This window comes from Gavia stellata, chromosome 7 (genome assembly GCF_030936135.1).
Source record: "Gavia stellata isolate bGavSte3 chromosome 7, bGavSte3.hap2, whole genome shotgun sequence".
Classification (NCBI taxonomy): Eukaryota; Metazoa; Chordata; class Aves; order Gaviiformes; family Gaviidae; genus Gavia; species Gavia stellata.
In genome coordinates this window covers 30,589,517-30,617,169 of record NC_082600.1, presented here as the reverse complement: position 1 = coordinate 30,617,169, position 27,653 = coordinate 30,589,517, and the positions used below count along the sequence as shown (strand labels likewise).

General features: G+C 42.7%; 1 protein-coding gene across 5 annotated transcripts in view; it reads left to right on the top strand.

The window, feature by feature from the left end:
• Nucleotides 1-6,862: 6,862 nt before the first annotated feature.
• NPAS3 (neuronal PAS domain protein 3) overlaps nucleotides 6,863-27,653 on the top strand; it is a 606,658-nt gene continuing 585,867 nt past the window's right edge. For all 5 annotated transcript variants that reach the window (XM_059819747.1, XM_059819748.1, XM_059819746.1 and 2 more), the window contains exon 1: nucleotides 6,863-6,912. In XM_059819747.1, the coding sequence (XP_059675730.1) occupies nucleotides 6,863-6,912 (50 nt within the window). The remainder of the gene's footprint in view (nucleotides 6,913-27,653) is intronic.

Here is a 27,653-nt window from a genome sequence, read left to right as displayed (position 1 = left end):
TACTGTAATGGAGTGATCATTTGGAAAATGGCTACTGCCCACATTTAAATTCCTTTCAGTGTTATTCCATAGCCAATTAGAGTGGTAGCCCAGCCTATATTCATGCCAGTCTTGTACTATATTGTAAGAAAAAGGAAAGGAGCAGCTCAGAAGTCTTTAATTATTCCTCCAGCCATTTATTGACCTGCTCTCTAAAGGCCATATACGGGTCTTCATCTGCATGCAAAATTCCTATTGACATCACTGGGAGGGCCACAGGCAGATGGAGGGTACTTTGTAAACCTTACATTTTAAATATGTTGTAAGAGAAAGGCACAGAATTCTCAGTCCTTTAAAAAACTGAGCAGCCTTCTCTAATATTGCTCTTTAAACATGGAGTTTGAATAACATTTTTCCTAGCAATAACATCCCCCCTCTTCTCCGCAAGCTAACCTACACGTTTCTGTAAAGTCTTCATATTTAACACTCAAACAATTGATGTCCCTATAGTATAAACAGGATAGATAATGAATATAAGTGGGATAGAAAATTAATCCTACTTGCGAGGAAAGAGAGTCATAATTCACTTAGGCTTCTCAGCTCTTACGTTATGAGGTCTTCAGCTAACTCATGGGATCCATTCCACATCCCACAGATGCTCATTATGAATTCTTTTTATGTGCAACATGTGGGGACTAACCAGTTTCATATCTCCTGGTATTAGCTGCAATCCAAAGCATTTTGTATTAAAACAGAATGCAAACACAGATGCTATTTAATACAAAGGATTTGAATGCAGTCTCTGTTTTAACATAAAGTTGGTGCGTCTTAATTTGGTTTGGAACAGCAATGGAAAGGAAAGTCAAGATAAGAGGATATCGTTAGATTAGGAGCCAGGCTATGATTCCAAGAGGCACACAGTTGCATGGGAAAAGGGGAGACCGACCCAGGTGACAGCCGTGATTTATGGAAGCAAAGGTTACAATGCCTTTGGAGCCACGGGGCAGCCTGGGACATCTGCCCTCTTCGGAGATGCTGCCGTACTGGAGTACAACCTGTATCCTGTCTCATGTCCCGCTTGGTATGAGCCTCGGTTGTGTTTCTGTAAGGTGCGCTAACACGGTGCGTCACTTTCTTCTCTAGCTGTCCACTCGCTAGGCTGGCGAAGAGTCCGCTTCTCCCCCGCCCGCACGACACTTTTAGCTCCAGCAACCAGCAGCCTGGAGCTACAGGTCCGTGGTTTCGAGCCACCCCAGAAGCGGGGAGATTTGGTAGGACCCTACCGTAGGAGGGGGTCCCTTTTTCTCCCGTTCCCCTCCTGCCCCTGTCTCGGCACGCCGCTCTTCTCGCTTCCTGCCCTCCGGGACGGGCTCCTCAGCCCTCGCCTCCGGCTGCAGCTGCAGGGAGGAGGGGACACGGAGCGCGGCCCCAGGAGCACCCGCCGAGCAGGGCTCGCGTGTCCGTGCCCCCTCCCGCGGCAGCTGCGGCCCCCACGCCCGCAGCAAGGCGGGGGAGCCGCCGGGGGCGGGGGGGCGTCCCGCCGCCGGCCCGCGCTCCCCGCCCAACTTTCCGCGCTGCCCTCCCGGCGTCCGCGCCCGCGCAGCGCCGCGGCCGGGCGGGCTCGGCGGCGGGCGGCCCTGGCCGGGGCAGGGGCAGCGGCAGCGGCACGGCCCCGGCGGGCTGGCGGAGCCGCGCAGCGCCGCGGCCTGGGGTGAGCCCCTCGCGGGGGGGGAGGAGGGCAAACCCGCCCGGAGCGCGAGGCGGGGAGGGCTGCGCGCAGCCCCGGCGTGGCACAAAGGAGCCGCGGCGCTCGGCCGCGCGTCCCGCGGGGGCGGCTGGGGACGAGCCGCCCTCCTGGCCGCTGCTGGTGCGGTGCGTGCCGCGCCCGGGGGGGAGCTGTGCACGGGGTTTTTGCGCAGCTCTCGGCGGTATAATTGATATGTTGAAGCAGCAGTAGGGATCAGTGCGTGCACACACACCACACACCTTACAAGTTTGACTGGCAATAACATTGCTGCACACTAGGAGGGGAGGAGAGTCAGCTCCCTATAATAGGGAACAAACTCTGCCATCGCACAAAAGCGGCGCATTTCCTCGCATGTGAAAACCGTCCCTTCATAGAAAGAAAGAACAGAGGAGGGGGGAGGGGGGGGGAAGCAAAAGCAAAAGCAAGTTACCAAGAGCGAGAACTTGTGCTGCAACAATCCTCCACTCTTCCTCTTCTCCTCAGGACTCTGGGAGCAGGGATATTCCTCCCCCTCCTCCCCGCACAGTTGGCGCTAGCCCAGACTGTGGTCAGCCGCCTTTATTATTACTTCATTGAGACAGAGAAATCCTCTAAGACTTGCATTTTGGGTGGAGGGTGGGGGGTGGAGGGACGAGAAGGAGGAGGGAAAAAAGGCAACATTTGCTGCTCATCATTTCACTGCACCGCTAAAGTAATTGCGCCCCCCTCTCTCCTCCCTGTCCCTCCTCAGCTTGGATTTTTCTCTTACATCTACAGCTCCAGTGGTATTAGACATATTTTTTTTTCTGTAGCTCTGATATTCCACCCTCTCCCCCCCCCCCCCAATCTTCACGCGTTGCATGTTTGCAATTCGGTAAAATCCCCCCCCCTACCCCCAGCCCCCCAAACTCCTCGCAATCTCAGCCCAGCAGCTCACATCAAAGCGCCCTTCCTCACTCACAGTGGCCGCCACTCACTAATGGGATTGCAGTGTGCCTGGCTCTGCTGCTGCAGCCGCCGGAGGGAGAGTCGCTGCTGCTGCACCTCTTCGCCGAGACTCGCCGGGTGCTGAGCCGCGGGGATGATCAGGATCTTCCCGGATTTCAGCGTGCAGGTGACGGCGGCGGCGGCCGGCGGGGCGGCCGGGGGGGTGCCGGCAGCGCCGGGCATGGGGCGAGCCGGCGCCGCGGCCAACGGCAACCCGCAAAACGTCCAGGGCATCACCTCCTACCAACAACGGTGAGCACCGAGTGGGAGAGGGGTGTGCGGCTCTTCCTGAGGCTCCCTCGCTTGCTTTTTCTTTGTGCTTTTGTGTTTCTTTGTTTTCCTTTTTTTTTTTTTTTTTTTAAATCTCTCCTTGCTGTTTGTTGGGGGGGAGCTTGGTTGGAGGGGAGGGTTTTTTTCTTTTTTCTTTTTTTAACTACAGCATCTTTTAAAATGCACTGAGAAGTAAACACAATCTCCTAGTTTTGTCTTGGATGAGCTGGAAAGCAACAATGGAAAAAAAAAAAAAAAAAAAGAAAAAAAAAGTGAGACCCCGGCAGCTTAGCTTGGCTGCTGCAAAGTTTGGGATCCCGTCCGCTCATCCTTTCTAAAGAGGAATTTCTCAATGTCAATGCCTTGTGCAAATCCCAGTGTGTGGCAGCCAGGGGGATAATTGATCATGGAATGCTGATTGATAATTTGCTTTCAACTAAGAAAGAGAACAATTTTCACTTGGGGTTGCACACTTGCAATTCCACATTGTAGTTTAACAGTATCATCATGTCACCTGTTACTACAGGGAAATATAGCACGAAACCCTAAGTATACTCAGCACTGTTATATTTTTCCTCTTAAACGCATTCTAGTGCAAACGCAGGAAATTCACAGAGAGCGCCTTTAGGAAGCAAAGCGTAGAAAGTTGGCAGTAAGTCATGATGAAGTTTAAAGACCTTCCCCATTCCCCCTAACAATTCATCGATATGTGCTGATACTAACATGAAGCTTGATTAATTATCTGACATTTTTTTGTGTTTCTACGAGGCAAAACCTGAAGTTTGAATCTGTTAGTTTTCTCTATCATAAGCTTATAACCGAAGCCGAATCCTCAAAAAAACCCTAGATGACAACAGATAAATGTAGGCTGAAATCGGAACAAAATATTTACGTTTCTCTAAATGCAACAAATATGGCACTTTCCCAAGCATCTCGCTTTCCGCTATTGCATTAAATACTGAAAAAAATGCGGTGTAATCTCAACTATCCAAACTAAATATCTCTATGATGCAAAAGAAAAAAAATCATAGGAAGTTTCAGAGTAATATTTCAAACTTAATTGGTTTAGGAGCCAGATTTAGATAAAAGACCATTGCCTGTTTGGTTGTTCAGCAACTTTGAGTTGCTTCCTACAGTTTTGAAAAACACATGATGTATTTTCCATTTGATGCCCATGATAGAAAACGTTTGGTGCTAACTTCTGTAGGCTTTATTAAATGAAAAATTAATAGGAAGCTGATACTCCTAAAATAATCCCTGATGATGCCTAAGCACTTTCTTAGCTGAGAAACATTTGAAACTAAGCACGAGTCTTGTTTTGCTCAAGCAAACACACTGATCTTTCATATATTAAAAAAAAAAAAAAGCTTGAATGTGAGAGATACAAAGAATGGATTAAAGTTTATTTCTTTTCATGGTTTCTGTATGATTTTTGTCACTTATAAAATACTTAAATTACAATGGAAACTGACGGACACTTTAACGAGGAAGTACAGGCAGCAATCACAATAGTTTAGTCTGTGAGGTGGGGAAGTCAAGGGTCAGAAATGTCAGATTGGCTTTTAGACAAATGAAAGAGACCCCTGGAGACTTTAAGTTAAACAGAAATATATAGACAAGGCAGCATGCAATTTTTTAGTACTTCGCGTTTAATAGTTTGATTATGTCAGTCTGTAATCAGGAAGAAGTTACAAAAGCAATACTCCTCTGACAAACTACTAACGCCTCTAATCCAAATAGTGCTCAGCAGATATCCAAGTACTTTGCGTAATAGGAATCCAGACCAGTCTGGATGTCTCGCACACTAACCTAACAAGGGGAAACATTTTTGCACTTCTTCCAAATTTTGCCTATATATTAGCGACAAAACAGCGTGCTTGACGTCGAACGATTTTTCTTCGTGCTTTCTGGAAACGCCTAAAATAGAGCAGACCCCGACACCTTCTTACGCTATGGCAAAAGCCGAGGTGACACCTGTTAACTTTTGGGGTTTCTTTCTTTTTGGAGGCGAGGGGACAGGTTTGCCGGCAGGCAACGGCATGTGCTACTTTCCAGACGCCCCTCTCTCCAGTTCTTCACCTCCACCTGCACCCCCGACCGCCTCCCGCAGCCCCGGCAGCGCGGCCAGTGCCGGGGTACCGCCGCCGCGGGGTCGCGGGACTCGAGGCCAGGCGGCCGCCATCCCGCCGGCGGCTGCGCACGTGCGCAACGGCCGCGCGGAAGCCGCACGTGCGCAGCGCGGGGCGGGCGGCGGCTCCCCCCACCCCCTCCCCGGGGCTGCGCGGGCGGCCCGGGCCGCTCCGCGCAAAGTTACGCCGGCCCGCCTGCCTCCTGCGGGAAGAAACCCTCCGGCGCCCGGTGCGCGGACGACGCCCCGCAGCCAAACTTCCAGGTGCTTTGCTAACTTCTTCCCCCCCGCCTCTCCCCTGCGGCTCACACGCGCGCTCACTTCCTTCCCCCCCCCCCCCCCCCCCCCACTTTTGGAGTTGTCGCGGACACGTTTCTCGTGAATAAATCCCCCCGGCTTTCGGGGCTTGCTCCTTTCCCCAAGGAAGCCCGCTGGATTTTCCCTGGGAGCAGGATCAGGCCCAGGAAGCTGTACTTCCGAGGCAGCAGCAGAGCAGCCACAAAGTTACCTTGGAGATGGAAAGCTTTTAGCGAAGGAGCGATTTCTCCTTCAAAAGCTCTCAGCGCTCGGGTTTTCCCGGTGTTCTGGAAGGAACAATTAAGGTAGCGGTTTCTTTTCTCCGCTCCTTTATTTCATGATTAGTTTCATAATCTCCAATAAAACAGCGTGAAGTGCTACACCCTTTCCCAACAAAGCGGGTCATCACTCTCAGTTAACGTTTCCAGCATCACGCCCTTTGTGCCGCCTGTACCTAGCGCGTACTCTCAGGACGTGCGGGCACATCCTCGGAGGGGGCCAGGGCGGTGCGCGGGGTGCCCCCGAGTCCGCGCCGTCCCCGCGGGCGGCCGCCAGGCATCCCCGCCCACGGCCCTGTGGGCCGCAGAGCGCTCGCATCCCCCGGCCGGCGGCCTCCCGCCTGCCCGCGCCCGGCCCGTGCAGCCGCCCGGGCCCGTCCTCCGCCGTGGGAGCCCACGGGGGACACGCCGCCCGCGCGCGGTGCGCACCCGCCGCGCTTCTGCGCCCGCAGAGTTGCAGAGAGAGTCCCTGCCTCCCTCAGCCCCCCTTCCCTGCTGGAGCCCTGACTCCAGAGGAGGAAAGTGTGCGAAACTGCAACTGAGTGGCGTTGTTGCGCCGGCAGCCGAGGCTGTGTCCCCTGCACGCAGAGTGGGAGCGGAGCCGGGGAAGCAGCTGGAAAATGCCCAGAAATACTTTCACAGCGGTCAAGTCCGGAGATCCCTGACTCCCCTCCTTCCCTCCCCGCCCCCGCCCCGCTAGCCCCATGGCCTGGCACCCCGCGTAGCCCGGCCCGCGGGCGCGGGGGTGTGAGTGTGTGCGGGCGTGCGAGAGTGTGTGTGCGTGAGTGCGTGTGTGTGTGTGTGTGTGTGCCGCACCTGCCGGGCGATGCCAGCGGCCGGGCTGCCCGCCGGGGCTGCGCCGCGGCTCGCTCTCCCCGCCGCCGCCGGCCGCCGCTGCCTGCGCTGGGCATGTCTCTGGGGCCGGCGGGGCCCCGGCTCCCTCCGCTCCTCGGCTTATGGACGGCGGCAGCGGCAGCAGCAGCGCTAGCAAGCAAGCGAGCAAGCAACCTGCACCAGGACTGCGCGGAGGAGTGGGAGCCCGCGATGCTTTGGCCTCAGTACTTTTCCTTAGCCTGTCTGGCTAACCAGGGCCATTGCTGCCGCCGCTGCTGCTGCTAGACACACAACACACACCAACATCAGGAGGGGGAAAAGTAAGGGAGAGAGGAGGAAAAAAAAAAAAAAAATCCCAGGAAGATGGCGCCCACCAAGCCAAGCTTTCAGCAGGATCCTTCCAGGCGAGAACGGTAACACTTTCTCTTTATTGAACCTGCAGCAGCAGCAGCCGCAGTAGCGCCGGGCCGTGCCGCCGCCGCCGGGGGCCGGGGCTGGCTGCCATGCCGGGGTGGGGGGACCTGCCGCCGGCACCCGCTGCTCGCACAGCCGGGCAGCGGGAGTTCCTCCTAGTGCGTACCGCCAGCCGCACGCACACACACACACACGCGCGCGCGCGCACACACACAGACACAGACACACACACACACAGACACACAGACACAGGGCGAGCCGCGCAGCAGCAGCCCCGCTCCGGCAGCCGCACCGCCGCGGCTTGCCGGAGCCGGTGCTTGGCGGGGCGCGTTGGCGAGCGGGCGTGTGGTGTGTGTGTGTCTGTGCGTGTGTGTGCGGGGAGGCGGGAGGCCCCCCCCGGGCGGCCCCCGCCGCTCGGCGGCCCCGGGGGCGGCGGCGCGCCGCGCCAGGCCCGGCTTGCCGGGCGGAGGGGCCGGCCCCGCCGGTGCGGTTCAAGTGCGGCTAGGCCGGAGCAGGGGGGGCCGTGCCGCCAGCTGCGTCCGCGGGGCTGCCCGGCCCGGCCCGGCCCGGCCCCCCCGCCCCGCCGCCGCCGGGCGGGCCGCGGGTGCCGGCGCCCCCCGGGGTGGGCAGAGCGGAGCCGGTGCGCGGGCGGGCGGGGAGGCGGTGCGGCGGGGCCCGGGGAGGGAGGCGGGGGCCGGGAGGCGGTGGTGGGGGGGTGGGTGTCGCGCTACCCCCCGTTTGCTTCCCGGCCCGCTGCCTGCCCCATATAGTGTTGTTGGGGGAGAGTGCTATTAACGTGCTCTGCTGGTGACACGGATTGCCCGTAGCGGATTTGTTCTAGTAAAGTGAATCTTTCTAGAAGTGACTGGTAGGAAACGAGTACAAGTTCATGTGATGTTACTTCGTGATTCTTACAAAAGTATTCAAAGCTCCATCGCTAGACTGCGATGAGATGTATGCCCAGAAGGGGAGCAGCCAGAGGGTTTGGGGTGGGCTTTCTTCCTCCCCCCGCCCCCCGCTTCAGCGTTGCAAGGGAACTCGAGGGTAAGGGGTGAGGAAGGTTCCTGGTTAGTTGTAGAAATGGAAATTAATATTTAGACAGTTTTTAGAAGTACCTGGATCATGTGTGACTCGGTTTATATTTCACAGCACAAATAAGTCTGAAAATTATTTAAACAAAAATAAAGTCTAGGGAATCAGGTTCATTTTAATCTTAATTTCAAAGTTATATTTTTTTTGTATGATCAGCATTTCTAGTACAACTTCCAAAAGCCACAGATTTTATCTAAATAGCTGTGCTTTTTTTCCTAAGGAAGCAGACTGCTTGGTATCAGAAAACCATAGATTTCATATTTGCCACTGAAGTGTTAGTATGGCTGTGTTAGATGCATTAGTATTAACTGTTGCACTTTGACAAGGCTATATTGATATGTAGCAGTATTTGGAGATACGTGTAATGGGAAAACAGTGCATCCTCAGAAGTCAATGACTTAACTTACAGATTTTCATCTTCAACTATAAATAGTTTTTTTAAATCTCCATTTCAGTGGCTGCAAAGGCATTTCTACTGTGTTAGTAACACTTACAGCAGCAGGCTTTTCTCCTGCAGAGTTCTTTGTTGGAAAAACAATTTGTATCAATAAGTCCCACCCCCCCCCCAACACACAATTCTGCTCTCTTCTTTCTGAGAATGGTACTATATTAGTGCTAAGTGTATTTGCCAGGATAGCTTCAGTAATCTCTCCAGCAGAAGCATATTTGTGTGCCATTTTGGGAATTTCTCTGAGATAGGAATCTTGAAGATAGAATTAATTTCTAGGGGAAACTTCATAGCCTGTGCATGAGTGCTTTCTTTATCACCTGTCTCCATTTGGCATTCGGAGAAGGTAAATCAAAGTGCGCGATTTGTTATTCTGCTCCACTTGAGAGCTGAACTAAATAACACTTGGTCTGAAATTCTGATTGAAGTTGTAGGAGGGTATACTGTATTTAATTTAATGCCCTTTAATAGCATCTTCTTGTTCAGCTCTGATGCTGTCATTTTAAAGGTTGGATCGGAGTAGTTTTTCCCTGTAGGGAGTGGGAGGAGTAATCATTTCAGGGGAAAAAAGTAGTCTAAATTCCTAGAGCAGTAATAGCCACAAACTTGGCCTAGTGTCCAAGCAGTTGTTTTTTGCCCTTAGGGTTCACTTTGTTATCACTCCTTACAATGCTCTGAACAGTTTAGGTATAAATATTGCATGTAGAAGTTGATGACATTTTTTTGTAGCAGAAATAACAGCAATCTGCTTTTTAAAAAGAAGTTTTGGAGAAGATGGAGCAATGCTTCAATAAACAGGCACTCATGTACATTTTAATAAAAGTTATGTAATGTGCTCCTGAAGTCTTGCATGTAACTGTTTATTTAAGCTGTCTTTGTACATACTCTTTCAGCTGTGTGCACCACGCTGGTTGAAATACAGGCGCGTATCAGTTACTTACGGGGTTTTGCAGTCTCTTCTTAGTTACTAGTTCTCAAGATTAAGAATCCTGTAAGTGAACTTTGTGTACATTCTTTGTTTAGTCTTCACTTCCACAATATTTAGGTAGGTTGTCTTACATTTTTTCAAGCAAGAGGTTAGTGATTACAAAACAAATGTAAAAAGTAGTAGTCTCTGATGCAACCAAGCACTTGAATTGTTTTGAAACTTTTTTCAGCTGTTCAGGTTTTTTAAAGAGTGTTTGAAAAGTTACACACTTATATTTGTTTGATTTTCTTTTAAACTATGAGTGTTAGCAAATTTTACAGTTATGGTAGCAGTTTAGGGGTTTTCAGTTGTGGGGATATATAACCAAGAAAATGAAATAGACAGAAGTGTCATGCATATGATATGCCAGCATTGATTTGTAAAGCATATCATAATATCAGAGTGCTATTGGTTTAAAGTGAAGGAGAAAAAAACCTTTATTTTGGTATTTCTTTCTAGAGCATGAGCTTAAACATAGCAGTGACAAATGATGATATGCATTGTCTAACACTTGCTTTTATATAAATAGCTCCAGAAGATTGCTTAAATGATAATCGAAAATATGAAATAGGGTGGCCTTCATATCACAAGGCCAAGGGTCTACAAATGGAAAAACTGAAATAATGAAATATTTCCAAGGCAACAGACTGTCAACAAGAACAGTAATGCATGGGCATATCATAGAGCTACCAGAGAGGATATTAGATCTTATAGCTCTAGAGCCAGGAGTTATAATGACCTTTATTAAATAGAGCCCTCCCACATTACAACAGTCTTTCCGATTTCTGATTTATGGATTAGCAGTCATACTACTCTTCATAATTTGAAACATTCTCCCACCATATTTGATTTGCTGCATTTTTCTCCACTGGAATCATACATTATTTAGAGCTTACATGAGAGTATTGATCAACAAAAGTTATATTACATATTTTCAGTAACTAATGGGATTCTGAATAAAAAGGTTTTGTCTGTGGCACTATTTCTACATTCTTAACAGCACAACTGTTTTTTTCTTACAAGTTATATCCAGTTAGCTTATTTTGTACTAATTTAATGGCATTATATTCTAATGCTGTATTATAAATAGGTTACCAATAATTAGAGAGTTTTGTTAACAGATTAATACAGCAGCCAGAACCATATGTATTTTTAAAAGAATATCAGGATATATTGTCAACATCCATCTTGTTTTATTAGTGTCTCACTTGAATTTTGGAGTCTAATACACTGGCAGTTTCAAATCACATTTGTTTGAAACTTGGCACACAAGTTGCCAGCCCAGATGGGAATTTTACTGCGAGAGTGTTGCAAAACAGTTCTTGAAAATTGACATTCTAGGCATTAGTTCCATCAGCGTCCTTCCTAAAAAGTACGATGTTTAAATAAATGTTTGTTTCATAAAACAATTTTTATAACAATACCCTCTTTATTCAAAAATGTATTCTAAGATGAGAATTTTGAATAACTGATACTGACCATGAAAACTAAGTGTTACCATTTTATTAACATTTTGGGATTGATTCTGCTCCCACTGAGGTCAGCAAGATGAAGCCATTTTACAAACGTGGCAGAATTTAATTTGATATCAATTAAGTAATTGTTTTTTTTAGAATTTAATGTTATGAGACCGTTTCCTGAAGTAGCATCTTATGGATAAACCTTACATTCAGTCAGTCCATCAGATCACTTTATATTATTGTCACTAGTAGCTCTTGCAGGTGTAAAAGCATCTCATGTGAGATGAGATTTCAGCATTAGTCATGTTGTTTCAAAATGAATCAAGCGAACTTGTCCTGCAGGATGTCAGCCTGGAAATTTGTTTTTATATTTTAAACATAAGATATTTTTAAGGTACATAGCCAAGACTTTGCATTTTCACCCCAGTCATTTGTTTCTTTGGTTGGTTAGTTTCTTTGTTTATGCTCAATGTTTGGCTTTTTTTTTTTTTTTTTTTTAAAGAAGCTGCCAAAGATTTATGGCCATGAGAGGAAATGTTTTGAAAATTCATTTCATAATAATTGCATTTTTTTAGAAGAGGCAATTTCTTTCCTTGTAATATTTATAAGGCTACTGCATGTTATCTTTAACATACAAAGTCCCATTAGTGTGAATGAGGTGCGTGACTTTTTGTTTAATAGGACTTTGCATAATAAGGATAATTGGTAATAATATTGCATTTTGCTGCATAAGAAGATGTGCCATAGTAAGAAAATAAGGGTTGCTGCCATGTCTTGTATGACTAGAGCGTTGTTCTGTGACTAGCTCGAGCAGTAGTTTTGCAATACACAAAGTCCTAGTCAAATGAATAGGACCGTTGTGCCATTGATTTGAACAGGACTTTGAGTAGTAAAAATATTCGTTAATTTTGTGTGCTATAGTAGCATATTACACAGGACAAAGAAGGTATGGTAAGGGTAGGGTAGTATTTGTGTCTGTAACTTGGCAGAACTGGACCCTGTCTATGGGAGAATATTGAGTTCAAGTTGTACCTTAATCTTTAAAAAAGTCCCAGATGAAATTGTGCCTATAATTAAAGCATACTACAGAGAATCACAAGCAAGGATAAAAGTATTTTTACCATATATTTCAACAGATGTGAATTTCTTCTCAGTGAGATTGCAATGACAAACTTTAACATACTTAGTGGGAGGAGGAGTGAACTTTGCATCTGTGTATTATTATAAAATGTGAAAGTCTTGAGATTCTCAAGTAAAAATGGAGTGGTCCTCAAGGAGATCCTGATCTCAGGCTGCTGCAGCTAGATACTGAGTTATACCAGTCCTTACCCAGCACTTTGCATGCAGGCGAGAGTCAGGCACGTTAAAGAACAAGTGGTATGTAAGCAAGAATTTGAAACGGATTACTGAAAGCAGAGTTTTGAAGATTTGTTACAGGCTATTTTCCCAGCCTTTCTTTTATGTTGCATTTTGGACTTTCATTCTTTGGTCATATCGTGTCATTTGCCTGTTCTAGGGAACTTCTCACTGATGTCATACAATGTCTGAAGAAGACTTTAATATTAATACTGAGTATTTCTGTAGATACGTTTCTTTATATAGTTTAGTGTGCGTCAAAAGGTCTGTAAACACTGTTCTACACATTTTACTGATGAGATAGTTATGCACAAAACATTTTTGAGAACTAGCAGAAGTGGCAGAAGATGTCAATGTTAGCAGCAGGAATAAAATTCCAGCCCCTATTTTGACTGTGTTTTCAAAGATTACACTGCCTTCGTTAGAGGGATTTACATTTCTTTTACAGGCAAAACCTCCACTGAAATAAAGTGCTTTCAGAGAAGAGCTTGATTGCAATTTAAAATTAGCTGTTAGCTTGATATATAATAGAAGTTCAATACTTACGTTAAATAATTTAAGTGGAAAAGTACTGTTCCATTACCTGCAGGCATGTTAGGTTTACATATGTATATAGTGAACTTATGGGATATAGTCTGAATAATATGTATGTATGTAATCTACAATAATGTCCCTGAGGCTTGGATTTTCTGAAGAGCCTGTTGGATTTAGGGATCCAACACATGGTGCATTTCGGTGAAATATGGGCACCTAAATCCTATAAGCTCCTTTTGAAATACTTGCTTGGGAATTTTGTCTCCAACAGGAATTTAGGACAGGCTTCATTACACATTACATTGTTTTAAACTGAATTTTATTGAGTAATGAATAGTCTTTGAACAGTCATTTTGGATTAAATCCTAAAGGGTTATAGTTTTGCTCAAATTAAGGCACAGAACTGATAGATTTGTATTATGACAGGGCAGGATTTTTTTTTCCTCTTGCTTACGCGTCATGTTTGAAAGTCGTGTGCAAATTCACATTTACGATCAGTTTGCTCAGAGCCTAGGCTTATATGAGTTAGGTGGCTCAAAATTGGTCCTGCCAAAGCTGTAATTCATTTATCTAAAGTATAACATACCAAATTTTAGAAGAATGCTTGTTAGAAAGCTGCTTTTTCTTAGAGATGATGGGAGGCAGAATTTGTTACTTTGTGGGAAAAAAATGTAAGTGGGTAGTCTTCACAGGTCAAGGTTGAGGTCAATAGAAAGAACTGAGTGACTGAATCTGTACAGTGCTGGCAGCGGGATTAAAAAAGGAAAACAGTCTTAAAAAGAGAATAGCTGCCAGTGGTACTTATCCTTCAGCCTTCACAGCTGCAAAAAAAGTAGCTGATTTTATTTGTCTGACTATAGTTAGATGTAGGATTGGCATGTTTGCTTCACCTTTGCATAAATTACTAACAGCATGGACAGGAGGTTCTAAAAAAACCCTGCATTGTAAAAAAAACAAAACTGTTTTCTCTTGGTAAGTAATGAATAGAAGATGAACATAAAAAGAGAAGCAAATGCTTTGGGCTAATTTATTTATTCATTCTTTCTGAGTTGCTGTTCAGTTTTACAACAAAACTTGCATTTCTTATGGAAAATCAAAAGTACAGTAATTTTTTTCAACGGCTGAATGAGCTAGATAAATGGTACTCAAGTAGCAGTATTTGAAGGATCCAAGTAGTTTACTAAAGTATCTTAATTAATTGGATGTTCACTTTAATATTGAGGTTTCCTGTCTGTAGGCAGTGCTCTGTAACAATAACATATATTTGATACGTAAACGATATATATGGTTTCAGAAGGCCCATTTTTATTCAAGATCTATTTTTACTAAACAACTGTTTTGGATTAACAAACAACAAGAAATAAGTGGAGATGACAGAAAATACAGACTTCAGATGAGAAGCATGATAGAAAAGATACAACAGATTCCAGATCTTTCAAACATATATACTGTTCCTTTTATCAGTCACTCACATTCAAATTTTGAAACTAAGAGGTACCGTCTTTCCTTCTATTCCTTTGTTATCAGGAAAAAAAATGCTTCTCTACAGAATGGCGATTTGGAAACTGTTATGCCATGCTTTTTGAGGACAGTTTTTCAAATTTTGTTTTTGTATCACTTCTCAAGACCAGAACAGGAGACCGCAGGATGTAGCAAACACTGCAAATCCCCTTTTCTTCTCCCCAAAATTATTTGACATACTGAATGTGCATCTTTAGGAACATCCAGTATTTAGATTCTGGATTTAGGAATCCTTTTGGAGTGATGATTTTTTTTTTTTTTTAATAATTTCTTAATGGCTTTGTGATACTACTGCAAAAAAGTATTTAAGTCTTATTCATGACTTATTTTTTTCTTGTGGCAATTATCATATATTATAATATTTGTTCAGTTCAAATAGGAACAAAATCCAAAATGATTAAGGGGAAAAGTGTCTTTTTACTGACAGAGAATGGCAGAATATTCCACCAGAAAAGCAAAATCAGAATTCTTCCATATTTATTCTGCTTGTTACTAATTGTGAGGAAAACTTCACTGACTTGTATACATGTATACTGGAAACTGTAGGCATATGTTGTATGTTCGATAGACACAGTATATGTATTTGCTTGAAAGGAAATAATGCTAGTTGATTGTCTTCAGCAAGCTATAAATGTCTTACTTTAGATAAAGTTAAATGTAGATACATGTGTTGGAATGGCGATTTTTTTTCCTCTAATGCTGCGAGGGAAAAGTAGGCTCATCCTTTTTTTTGCACATTTTTATTGTTCTGTGTAAATGTAATTTGTTAATCCTGTGAAATTTGTCATAGATAAATTTGCTTGGATTATCTTGTCACCACCGTATCTGCATTCTTTTGTTCATTGCTTATTCATAATTTAACAGTCTGGCAGTGAGCCTTTTTGGGATGCTCACAAAAGATATATGACCTCTACCAGCTGCTACTATAACCTGCAGAATGCACAGCAAGACATTAGAAACGTGAGGATTCCTCTACTGATTAAAGTGCTCTTCATTTAAACAGTCTGTTCATAAGAATCTCAGGAATCTTTGTGGATAGCAGTTTTGATTTTTCTTTTCTCACAAAATTAGTTCTAACATTTTTTTTTTTCCCCGAGTGGGAAAACTAACATTGAATCTTAAGATGGTAGTGCTTTGCTTTCAGATGGACTAATGGAAATTAAATCCCTCATTATGTATGCATATGTATACATAAGTGTGCATGTGCATATACACATTTGCATATATCTCTACCTATCTCTACCTATGCACGTATATATATGGATTTCCTGCAATTTTACAGTGGGAGAAATTAGTGCCCATGTGTGTTATTTTAAAACTAACTCTTCTATTAGGATATTTTTCAGCACGTGTTATCCATCCTTAATGATTCTGTGATTATCCAGTACTAATTTACAGAAGAGTTGTCTTCTTTAACCCTGCTTTAGCCCCAGCATCTTACAGATTGTATTGTGTAAATACTTGATATTATACAGTACACAAAAGACATTAAATAGGCTGCTACTTGAAGTGTAACAACATTTTAGTTTTTCATTATTCTCCCGACTCAGTTTAGCATATAAATTTTTTCCCCTTTTTACTTTTTTTTCTTCTTATCTGCAGATCAGCTTGTGAGTAATGGCTAGTTTTTACCTCCCCTTTGTGCTGGCACATGATTATAGTTCAAAATAATTCATTGCTAATCCATGCAGTATTGGTTCATCTCCATCACTCTGTTTTGTGATTAGAGCCTCAGGCCTGTGAGAACATCCTTCTGCACAGTTTTCTATCCTGATTTTATTTGACTGCAACCTATATTTTAAATAGTTCTGTCATTACTGTTCACCTACCAGTCCTTTTGCATTTTTCAAAAATGTATCAATTACAAGAAATTAGTATTTTGTTGGAGTTATTTTTCAAGGGTTTATGAAAAATACTTGTTTTCCACTGCAGAAAGTCTCCAGCAGTGGTGTATATAGGTCTTGGTTCATCTCAGCCGATGATGGAAATCTGACTTGAGTTTCTCATTTTTCCTTAGCAGTCTGAATTTCCTGTGCACTTATTTACATTAGGTACTTCAAGAAGTCCAGGATCTTAAAAAGAAACACCGTGTCTTTTTGAAACAGACTGTAGTAGAATAGTAATTACAGTCTTGTCATTTTTAACACAACATTTCAAACAGAGCTGGTGTAAAATAAAGCTGACGGAGGAACTTTTAAAATGTATAGGGCCTGATCGTACTATGATCACTCTGGTTGAAGTCACTGTTTATTGGGTCAGATACGAACTGATATGACGTTAGAGCTGGGCTTATATGATATAATGATATTGTACCTTGATCAGATTTAAATTTAATATTTTCAGATTATGAAGCAAATCCATCATTTTATTTCACATCAAATAATGCTAGTTTTATGAGAAGGTCATCTAAAAGATTTTTCAAGACTTTGTTTCAGCATTGAGTAGTCCTGTGTTCCTTTTAATAATTACTTTCATCTCATTGTAGCCGTGTGTTTGAAAGTGTAGGTCAATAAGGATGATCGCATTCAGAATTTCATGATCTGTGTAGTGGAACAAATTGAAAGCAAAGCCTGTATCAATCACTGTGAAGGGAGGGTTAATTGTTACTGCTTCTCAAGCCTCTGGACAGATAAACCAGTAATGAAATACTTATTGCTCTGATATGTGAATGGTTAAGGATGAAACAATGGAAACAGAAGCAGTCTTCAAAGATAACAAAAAAAAAAAAAAAGCAAAGAAAAAAGAATAATCTGGACTGAAGTAAGATACTGTATATGCTGTGCATTAACATTTTAAAAGTTATATTTTTTTTCATCTAATATAGCCTTCTAGTAATGATGTAAGACAGCAGAATGTATTAGGTTTCTAAAGTGAATATAAAATATGGATTTAAAAGCTTTTATTATGCAAACAGTTTAAAATGGTTTACATGAAGTCTGGACCTTAGGTAAAAGTAACATTTCTAGCATTAAGTGTTTTCTTTTCTTTTCTTTTCTTTTCTTTTCTTTGTTTTTCATTTGTGGTACCATTAAGTGTTGGGTTTTTTTCTTTCTTTAAAAGCACAGCTGTATTTACTAAATCGAGTATGTTTTGTTTTCTTGTGAAGTCATTTTAAAGCATTTTGTCTACAACCAACCAGGACTCTGACGGAGTGTTTAAAGATAGAAGCAGCAAAATAAATATGAGTGCAAAAACAAATTATGATATTACAGTAAACATTTAACTATTTCAAGAATGTGAACTTAACATTTTAAACATCTGTTAGTTACTTATATGTTGAAATATATGCAAAAATATTTAGCCAAATTGAAGTCTTAGGCCCATGACAATCATCTCAACACAGTGGGTAGTTCTGAAAATTAATGAGAATGATAATACTGTAAAGACTGTTCCAGAGTTTGCCCAAATTCATTATCTAAGACTCTTGTTAAGAACATCTCAAAGAATTTTAACCAGGAAAATATATTAATGGTTCAAAAGCATTTTTCAAAACGGTGATTTATAAAAGTATAATGGAATTATATATGCAAGAGCTATAGTTAGAAACACAAATAACACAAGAGCAGCACATTATGAAGGAACATTTTCCAATAGCTAGGGTACTTGGCTTTGATTTTGTCCATAGGTATCAAGCTTTCCTTACCGATTTATATTTTGGGATGGAGGAAATGAAAAAGTGAAGGCAACTTACATAAAAATGTATTTTTGACTCTTTGTTAGTTACTTAATGAGGCCTATAGCTGCTTAAAAGCTAAGTAAAGTAATTAATGATTTTAGAACTGGTGTAAACGTCTTTTAGACAATCAAAAAGCACTTTTAGGAGGAAGGGTGATGAGACACATCTTTAGATTTCTCTTCAGAATGTTAAGAATTTCCTGTTGCCTGTTTCCTGATGGGATTGACGCAGCTGTGTATCATATGGAATGAAAGAGGAACCGAGTGCCTGACTTTGTTTTATGCAAGTTCTTTATTTAAGAAAACGTATGTGTTGATTTTGTCTTTTTTTAAAGAGATCACTGTTATGAATGCTATACACAAAATTATCCAGGTGGGAGCTAATTATAATTAATTTATCTATTTTCTAAGGGACAGAAAATTTTAATAACTAAATGATATTAGTTAAGATTTTTTTTTTCCTTTCATTTTTTTTCTGTGTGCAATGAAAAAGAAAGCAGAATGCTTGGAAGATTACTATGTCATTTCCATTTGTATTTTCAGAAGTCATTGATATATAGAAGCGTGTGTGAGTATGTGTATCTGCATGCGTAATCGTTGGAAAACAGATCAGTTTATAGAGTTTCTTACTCATTTTGGCTGTTGTGCAATCTGTAACACATCTACAAAACAGTTTTCATGGGAGATGTGAATACAAAATAGACAGGAACAGGAGGATTCAAAGTGATTTTTAAACAGTAATTTTGATCTAGCTGTCCCACTTCATGTACAGATTCTTTGAAGAGAATTCAGGATAGGAGTTAATTAAATTTTTCAGTAATTTCTTTATATGGTGAGAGAAAGCTTAGCAGAAGGCGGCTAATCTGGTTAACTGATTTGGGAATGGGTGAGGAAAAGGAGATGCAGACCCGTAGCAGTGGGGCCACCCTTCCACTTGTAGCCCAGTTCCTGGTAGAGTCAGGAGGTGTGTCTATGTCATAAAGTTGTGTAATACTCAGTTCCAGCTGGAATTCATACTACTTCAATCAGTATTAACTTCTGCTCAGAAGGCTGTATAAGGCAAATTCAGTTGCTATACAACAAGCCGTGGGCATTGCAATCACATGAGTAAAGAAGCTTCTTAGTAGCATACTATAGACCTACACTAGAAAAGCAGAAGCAAACACGAATGCAGAGTGCATTGCAGTGATGGGCAATAGTGCTAATGGCATGTTAAAAGGCAGAGCAGAAGCATATGCGACTCGATGGGGTGATCCCGCTGGCTTGCTTCCAAGACTGTCTCTCCATGCAAGATATGGACTTCTAAATCATTATGCGAATTGCACTTTAAATCTTAAGTTTTGATCCTCTCAACCTGTCAATCAGCTGTGAAAACAGTTGACCATGTCCCTGTTCTTTTTGCCCTGTGACTTCTTGGCCAATGTCCTCTTTCTGCTGTCTTTGGATACTTTGATCACTTCTTCAGTGCATCCTTTGGAGGATCTTTCTCATTCACTATGCTGCTTTGTGTGGGAGTTCTGCAATGTGTTGTCTCTCAGCCGCCCCCTTTTTTTTCTTCATTCTGCTCTTCATCTTTGCATAAACTTAGGTGGAAACACAATTCAAGTATCATCTCTTTGCGGATGATTCACAGACTCATGGTATTTGTATCTCAATGAAAAGGTAGTCTTGCTTCTCTGTCATCTCCTCCTTTATTGCCTAGCTTAGACTCTCTTAGTCAAAACAGAAGTCCTTGAGTTCTTTCCAAGCCCTCCATCTACTTTTTGGGTTAACACTGCTATATTGCCTGTTAGGAGAGGTCCGTAATTTGGCAATCTTACCAATACAGTCATCTCCCTCATAGCTTAGCAATTAAAAAGGCAAGTAGGGTATTTGTTATTAATAGGAAAGAAATAGAAAAACAAACAGAAAACATGAACATTGATGTAATTATGCCAATCCATAAATCCACAGTGTGTGCAGTCTATGTATGGTGTTTACTTTTGTTACTATAATTTCAAAAAGATACTGTAGTTTGAGAGAAGGGCATGAAGGCTCATGATATATACGGAAGGAGTTTTGTCAGAGGAAAAGTTAAATAAGGTTAAATACATCATCTTGGAAAAGAGATGACTGAGAGGAATTGGCTATCACATCATGCAAGGCCTCAAGAAGGCAATCAGGAACAATTATTCATTAACTCTAGTATTATGAGAACAAGGAAATATCCTGTGTAATTCTCAGGAAACAGTTTTAAAACATTTAACAGAAGTTGGGTTTTTGTATTTGTTGTTTTGGGGGCTTTTTTTTGTGCTCCCCCTCTCCCCCCCAAAAAACCCCATGCAATTGAATAGTGGAATTCCTTGCCAAAGGGTGTTTTAGAGGTCAAAATATGAACAGGTTCAAAAATGGATTAGGCATTACTCTATTGTATCTCTGAGGAGCTATTAAATGTGACGGTGATGATGCAACTCAACTTCAGGAAGTTTTTACACAGCTGACTGCTGGATGCTGACATGGGGTATCATGGAAAGGAACACTCTTTCTGTGCTATATTTTTTTTACTGACCTAGTATAACTGCTCTGTTTCGTTCTTAAGTTCTTTGCATTCAGATTACATCTAAGTCTTGCAGGCTTTTTCGGCCTAACATCTCTGTTGTATGTGTTTTCCTGACTACTCTTCAATTAAATGCTTATCCTCACTGCTATTGAGAAGGATTCTTTCTCCAGTCATATCTGTCCAGAATCCTCTTACAGACTTCATTTTCAGAGTGACAGTCTGTCACTCTGACCATGTCTTTTTATATCCCAACTGGCCTCCCTTCTCTGGTGCGTGAAATATTAGTAACTTGCCCTAAGTTCAAAACCTTCTTCACCCATCTGTGTCTTACTATTTCTCTTTGTCAAGGTTTTCCTTCAAGGAAGGAGCCAGCCCTGTCACCCATTTGCTGTATTTGCAAACATGCATTTGTTTGATACCTTATGCTCAGACTAGTACTCCTTCGTAACCTCACCCTTTGAGTTCATCTCTCTTCCCAAGATGTTCCTTACCTGAAACGCCTACAAAAGCATGACACCATCAAGCTACTTCTAACAAGATATCTCTTCTTGTGATGCTAGCTGCTGTTGCCTTATTGCTTCTAAACAGTTTCCTGTCTGATATCTGATACTTGCACTGTAAGATTCTGGGGACTAGGGACAGGGGTTTTGTCCTGTGTCACTTGGTTATCTCATGGATGTGTTACTACTACAGTTACTGCTGCTAATCTGAATATTTTTGTCAGTTAAAAAATATTTCAGGTATTACCAATCTTTACATTTTTGTGTGCTTGTTTGATGTGGGGTACTGAGTGCCTGTAAGGGAAGTGGTGTCTTTTAAGTGGGTTGGGGTGTGAAAAGCTTTTATTACTTTCAGAGGAGATTGGACAAATTAATGGCTGAGAAATCCGCTGAATGGTACTAAATACATATCTATCTGAGGAAGTGCCTGAAAGTAATTGGAGACACTGGGTGCATATCATATATGCTGTCACTGTTTTTATGGTGTTCCTTGCAACTGCTTTTGGAGATTGTTGGAGATGGGATAGAGGAAACACTGGTCTGACCCAGTATGCCTGTTCTTACATTGTTGTGTAGGATGTTTCTGGAAGCTGTAGCAAGTCTTTTTGGTGATTCTCTGTCTTAGAAAACTGTTGGAGAAAATGGCCTCAGCTAAATAGTTTTGGCTAGTATTATTTTCAGCACATTTCTTGAATGCATATGAGATGTGTCACAGCTTAATTACACTGCTCCATAATGTATTTTTGTCTCATGTTTATATGACTAAGAAAGACCTCATTGGGACTGTATGGACAAGGCATCCTACCATATGATGCCTTGGGAAAAAAAAAAAAAAGAGTCGTCCCTGCTTTGAAGAGTTCATAATTTTAACTGCTGTTTATTTTTCATTTGTTGGAAAGGGTTTTCTGTAACATAGTAGTTAATTTTACACTCATATTTGAAGTTTGCTTTTTTTCACCATCAAGCAAAGTGCATATTAAACAGGGTGTATTCAGTAAAATTAAATGCTTGGATATTATTTTGCTTGGTGAAACCCCAATGGCATAAAATTAATTGTGGTGATGCCTTGAACATTGCAATGAACATGTGTGAATGTCAATGGGTATTTTAAACTGGGATGCAATCTATTTTATACATGCTAACAGTGGACAAACCCATCTAGTAGTGATATGGAAATTAGTTTAAAGGGCATCTAGTCGAAGTATATGTTGATAACTTTTTTTAAAGATATGTGATATCAGTCCCTGTATAATTCCTGTATTTATGTCAGTTTTTGGAGAAAGAACTGATTCATAATAACTTTTCATTAATATATAAGTTTGCATACTAGCAGAGATTGGTCATCATGTGTATAAATTTAATTAATTCTATACACAAGTATTTGAAGTCACATTTTGCTGTTATATCAGTGTAGACTTGGCACTATTAGAAAGGCTTCAGATTTATTGAGGTAGCATCAGGTATACAGTTTGCACTTCGTAAGTTCCTCAAGCTTGAAATAATTCCTCTTGTGTTGATTTGTTTAAGGAAGGGGAGGGGAAAAAGAAATTGATTGTGGAATGCTGTTCATTAGAAGGTTGATATCCATACCTGATTGTATAATGAAGATCTGATAAGCAGATCTTGAATCAGAAGGAGAGATTTGGAGAGGGGTCTGGAGCACAAGCCTTATGAGGAGCGGCTGAGAGAACTGGGGTTGTTTAGCCTGGAGAAGAGGAGGCTGAGGGGAGACCTTATCACTCTCTACAGCTACCTGAAAGGAGGTTGTGGTGAGGTGGGTGTTGGTCTCTTCTCCCAAGTGACAAGTGATAGGACAAGAGGAAATGGCCTCAAGTTGTGCCAGGGGAGGTTTAGACTGGACATTAGGAAAAATTTCTTCACTGAAAGGGTTGTCAGGCATTGCCCAGGGAGGTGGTTGAGTCACCGTCCCTGGAGGTTTTTAAAAGACGTGTGGATGAGGTGCTTAGGGACATGGTTTAGTGGTGGACTTAGCAGGGTTAGGTTAATGGTTGGACTTGATGATCTTAAAGGTCTTTTCCAACCTAAATAATTCTATGATTCTATGATTCTATTCTATGAGAGTTCCAGGAGGGGAAATTGAAACTTGGATGGCCACATTTCCTAGGACCTTGAGCAGGAAAATGATGCTGGTGTTCTAGAAAAACATTGTACTAGTATTGCTGTGTAGACTTCTGAATGAGCTAAATACGACTCAGAAGCCTAAACGAATGTTTTGGAAGGAAAGTGAAAGGAAGCTTGATTTGTTCCACAGCATATTTGGAAGAGGAGGAAACCGCCTGATTTATTTTCAGGTTTGAATGTGTATCACAGTCTTGAACAGGCTCTGCGTTTACTGTATGATGTCATGAGAGGCTTAGGCTATGACTTGCTTAGAATCACAGAATAGCTGAGGTTTCTCAGCCTCTCCTGGTGCATTATGTAGTGCAGTCCTCTGTGCATCTTGGTGGCTTTCTGCAGTGGCTTGCTCCAGTATGTCCCTGTATTTCTTGTACTGGAGAGCCCCAAACTGGACTTGGTACTCCTGATGCAATCTCACAAATGTTGGAAAGAGAGAGGCACCTTCTGTGTGCAGTCTAGTTAATACAGCTCAGTATGGAGTTGGCCTTCTTTGCTGCAAGGCTGCACATTGACAAGGTCCACCACAGTCCTGAGATCTGAGGTTTCTTGTTGAGTAGACCAACTCTAGAATTGTAGAGCCTTCCAATAGGAAACACTAATTTTATGGATGTTAGTGGAATATAGTCAATTTGGATGTGAACTTTGCAACAAAAATGTTGAGGGCGAATCAGTAACAGCAGTGATTTTGGGTGACTGAACAAACCCTGATTAAAGGATACACCACAGCAGATGATCAGTCTTCAGCTGTGATCAAGTTTGTTACATGTGATAATGAATATTGTGATTCAGGAATTGTATATTGAGTTTAAGGGATAGAAATTCACCTGCAATGAAACAGTGGGAGTCAGCATCTGGGACAGAAAGACTGAATCAGAATCTTTCAAAATGTTGGGGATCATAACAGATACTAAGATTATGGCTGTAGCACAGTCCATAGGTAATAAGCGTCAGTTATTTTCTAGAGGGAAAAATCCAGGAAGTTACTAATAAGCAAGACTATTCTGGGAACTGTGGAATTCTGTTTGTTCCTCTTATACTCAACATTGTGGACAGGATTAATCAGAAATGGAAGTATGCTACAGACATTCATTAGCATCAATGGTTCAGGCTGAAATAAGTGTCCGCGTATTTTTGGTTTAGTTCCTCATAAGCTGTGCCTTGGGTATCAACAGGTCTCCTGCCACTTGAGATTTTTTTATAGTTACTACATGTATATCCCTAGGTACTCTGGAAGAAACCAAGGAAGTCAGTTCTACATTGCAAGCGATAAGTAATTTGACATAAGTGAGAATTTCTCAGAGGTCTGCTGACACTGGATCTTGATAAAGGAGATGTTGGAAATGGACAATTAAGAGTAGGAGGAAAAGTTTTACTTCCATAAGAAATGTGTACATGGGAAAACTGCATATAACTTAAAAACTCAAGAAAGTTACAGCAAGTGACATTTGGGTTAGATACTTCTGATGTGTCTCTAAGAGATATGCAATGCTTCAAGAATGGAAAAAAATAGGATTAAATATTAAAATTTCCCTTCATGGTGCAGGAGTGTTTTACATCACGTTGACAGTATAGAAATGCACAAAATAAAGTGGAGAGGATGAATAATTTTTAACAACTGCTCATGGACATTAAAGAAGAGCTCCTTTGAACATCCAGCACTTCAAAGCCTGATTTTTCAACCAGTGTTGCAGCTCATGTTGATGCCTATTATTGACCTGGAAACAGTATTATTACAAGAAAAGAAATCCTTGTTCTGTGAGAGCAGCAAGCTGCTGAAGACATGCTTACTGCTCAAATGGGCAGCATAGAGTCTCAAACATTTATAAGGGGAGCACTTTGTTCTTGAGGTGGATCATAAACGATCACACTGGCTGCAGAACGTGTAAGACCGCTATTCATATAATTAGGCAGTGTTTTACTCTGCAGTCATATGATTACACTTTTCCGTGTAAAACATGTTATAACACTTGCTTGCGTGTCTGGTGCTTGCCTCTGTCCTTACAGTTGAAGCACTGTGCTTGTGTGTGGGAGGGCAGATCGCTGAAAAGAAAGGAATTCTCAGAGCAAGCTGACCTTGGTGGATAAGGAAATCTCTTTATGAAGAAGAGACAGTGTTTACTAAGGGACTGGACTTCTTTGTTTGTGGAGCAGAGGAGCCCAAATGGGATCCCTGAGGTGAAGAGTTACTTTCTTCTAAGGAAAAGTATGACAAGGTATTACAGACTTGTCCAGAGCTGCACAGCTTTTCCTAGAAGGACCAGATCAGAGGTTCTGAAAATTTATTCCTGTAACCTGATGGCTGGATTGAGGGTAGAAAGGGAAGGTCTTTTGATCTGCAGAGGGGAAGAAAGGATTGTTAGTCAGTGGGGGTAGCATTTTGTCTGGAAAGTTTTTAGCCTCTGGGTGGAATTATTCAGGGCTGTATATGGTGTGGACACTTCTCCTTGCTTCTCCTCTTGATCCCATGAGGAAAATATATTCAATGTATCATGACAAAGGCGTATCTGGCCATGCAGTGAGAGTCCACATGCGCTTCAGGTCAAAGCTGTGTGCCTATATCTTTATGTGACGGGAAGGGGCACATTAAGTGACCAGTGTGGGGGTCTACAGGCTCTCCCTGTTCTTAAGGATGTTCTTAAGGAACGCCAGACATGGACAAGGATAAGGTTGTAGGTCATCTGAATGATTTGGTGAACTTGATTGCTGTCCAAATATTGGATACTCTAAGCTGTCTTATTAATGAAGGTGAAGGCAGGAGGCAAAACCGGACGTACTACATTTTATCACAAAAGTATTCATTTGTAAAAAAACTGAAACCAGGATTTGTAAAGTACTGCCTGTTTCTCCATCAAAGCAGTTGGACAGAAGAAGGTGAGGGTGGCTGACCAGGAGTTACTCTAGGAAGCAGAAGCAGGACAGAGTGCAAACCGGACACTCATTGATGTCCAGCAGTTGGTGGTTTATAGATGATACTTTTCACTTTGGTAGGTAAAATATACTATAATCAAAAGCTGTAATAAATACCTTTAAAAAGAAAAGAAAATTGGTGTGCTTTTATGTTTTTTATGATTTCATGCTTTTCATGACTTTTAAATTGGAGGGAGAAACCTGAACTCTCTTACAGATGGACATTACAGGCCCAGATCCCTGTTTGTAAATAGAAGTGCATAAAAAACTGGCTGGACGGCGGAGCCCAGAGAGTTGTGGTGAATGGAGCGAAATCCAGTTGGCGGCCGGTCACAAGTGGAGTCCCCCAGGGCTCAGTTTCGGGGTCGGTCTTGTTTAATATATTTATCGATGATCTGGATGAGGGGATCGAGTGCTCCCTCGGTAAGTTTGCAGATGACACCAAGTTGGGCGGGAGTGTTGATCTGCTCGAGGGTAGGAAGGCTCTGCAGAGGGATCTGGACAGGCTGGATCGATGGGACGAGGCCAACTGGATGAGGTTCAACAAGGCCAAGTGCCGGGTCCTGCACTTTGGTCACAACAACCCCATGCAACACTACAGGCTTGGGGACGAGTGGCTGGAAAGCTGCCCCACAGAAAAGGACCTGGGGGTGTTGGTCAACAGCCGGCTGAAGATGAGCCAGCAGTGTGCCCAGGTGGCCAAGAAGGCCAATGGCATCCTGGCCTGTATCAGAAATAGTGTGGCCAGCAGGAGCAGGGAGGGGATCGTGCCCCTGTACTCGGCACTGGTGAGGCCGCACCTCGAATACTGTGTTCAGTTTTGGGCCCCTCACTACAAGAAGGACATTGAGGTGCTGGAGCGCGTCCAGAGAAGGGCGACAAAGCTGGTGAGGGGTCTGGAGCACAAGTCTTATGAGGAGCGGCTGAGGGAGCTGGGGTTGTTTAGCCTGGAGAAGAGGAGGCTGAGGGGAGACCTCATCGCTCTCTACAATTACCTGAAAGGGAGTTGCAGAGAGGTGGGTGTTGGTCTCTTCTCCCAAGTGACAAGTGACAGGACAAGAGGAAATGGCCTCAAGTTGCACCAGGGGAGGTTTAGGCTGTGTATTAGAAAAAATTTCTTTACTGAGAGAGTGGTGAGACACTGGAATAAGCTGCCCAGGGAAGTGGTGGAGTCGCCTTCAGTGGCGGTGTTCAAGGAACGTGTGGACGAGGCATTGTGGGACATGGTTTAGTGGGCATGGTGGTGTTGGTTGATGGTTGGACTTGATGATCTTACAGGTCTTTTCCAACCTTAGTGATTCTGTGATTCTTTGCAGGGCAGCATGCGATATAGTACTAGTTTTATTTCATTTGTAAAATTATTTCACAACAGAGTGAACTAAATCAATAATGCAGTTTTACCTATGTAGATACCTCATCTGAACAGGTATTTTTAATTTATTTCCTTAGTCAAATACTAGTGACGGTGAAGTCAATGGCAGTATTCCCATTGACCTCAACAGGATCAGATTTTATCCTTCTTTCACTGATAAACTTGGAAACATTGGACAGAGGAGGTAGGCTTAATTTAATAATAATAATACTCATAATCATCGGACATGC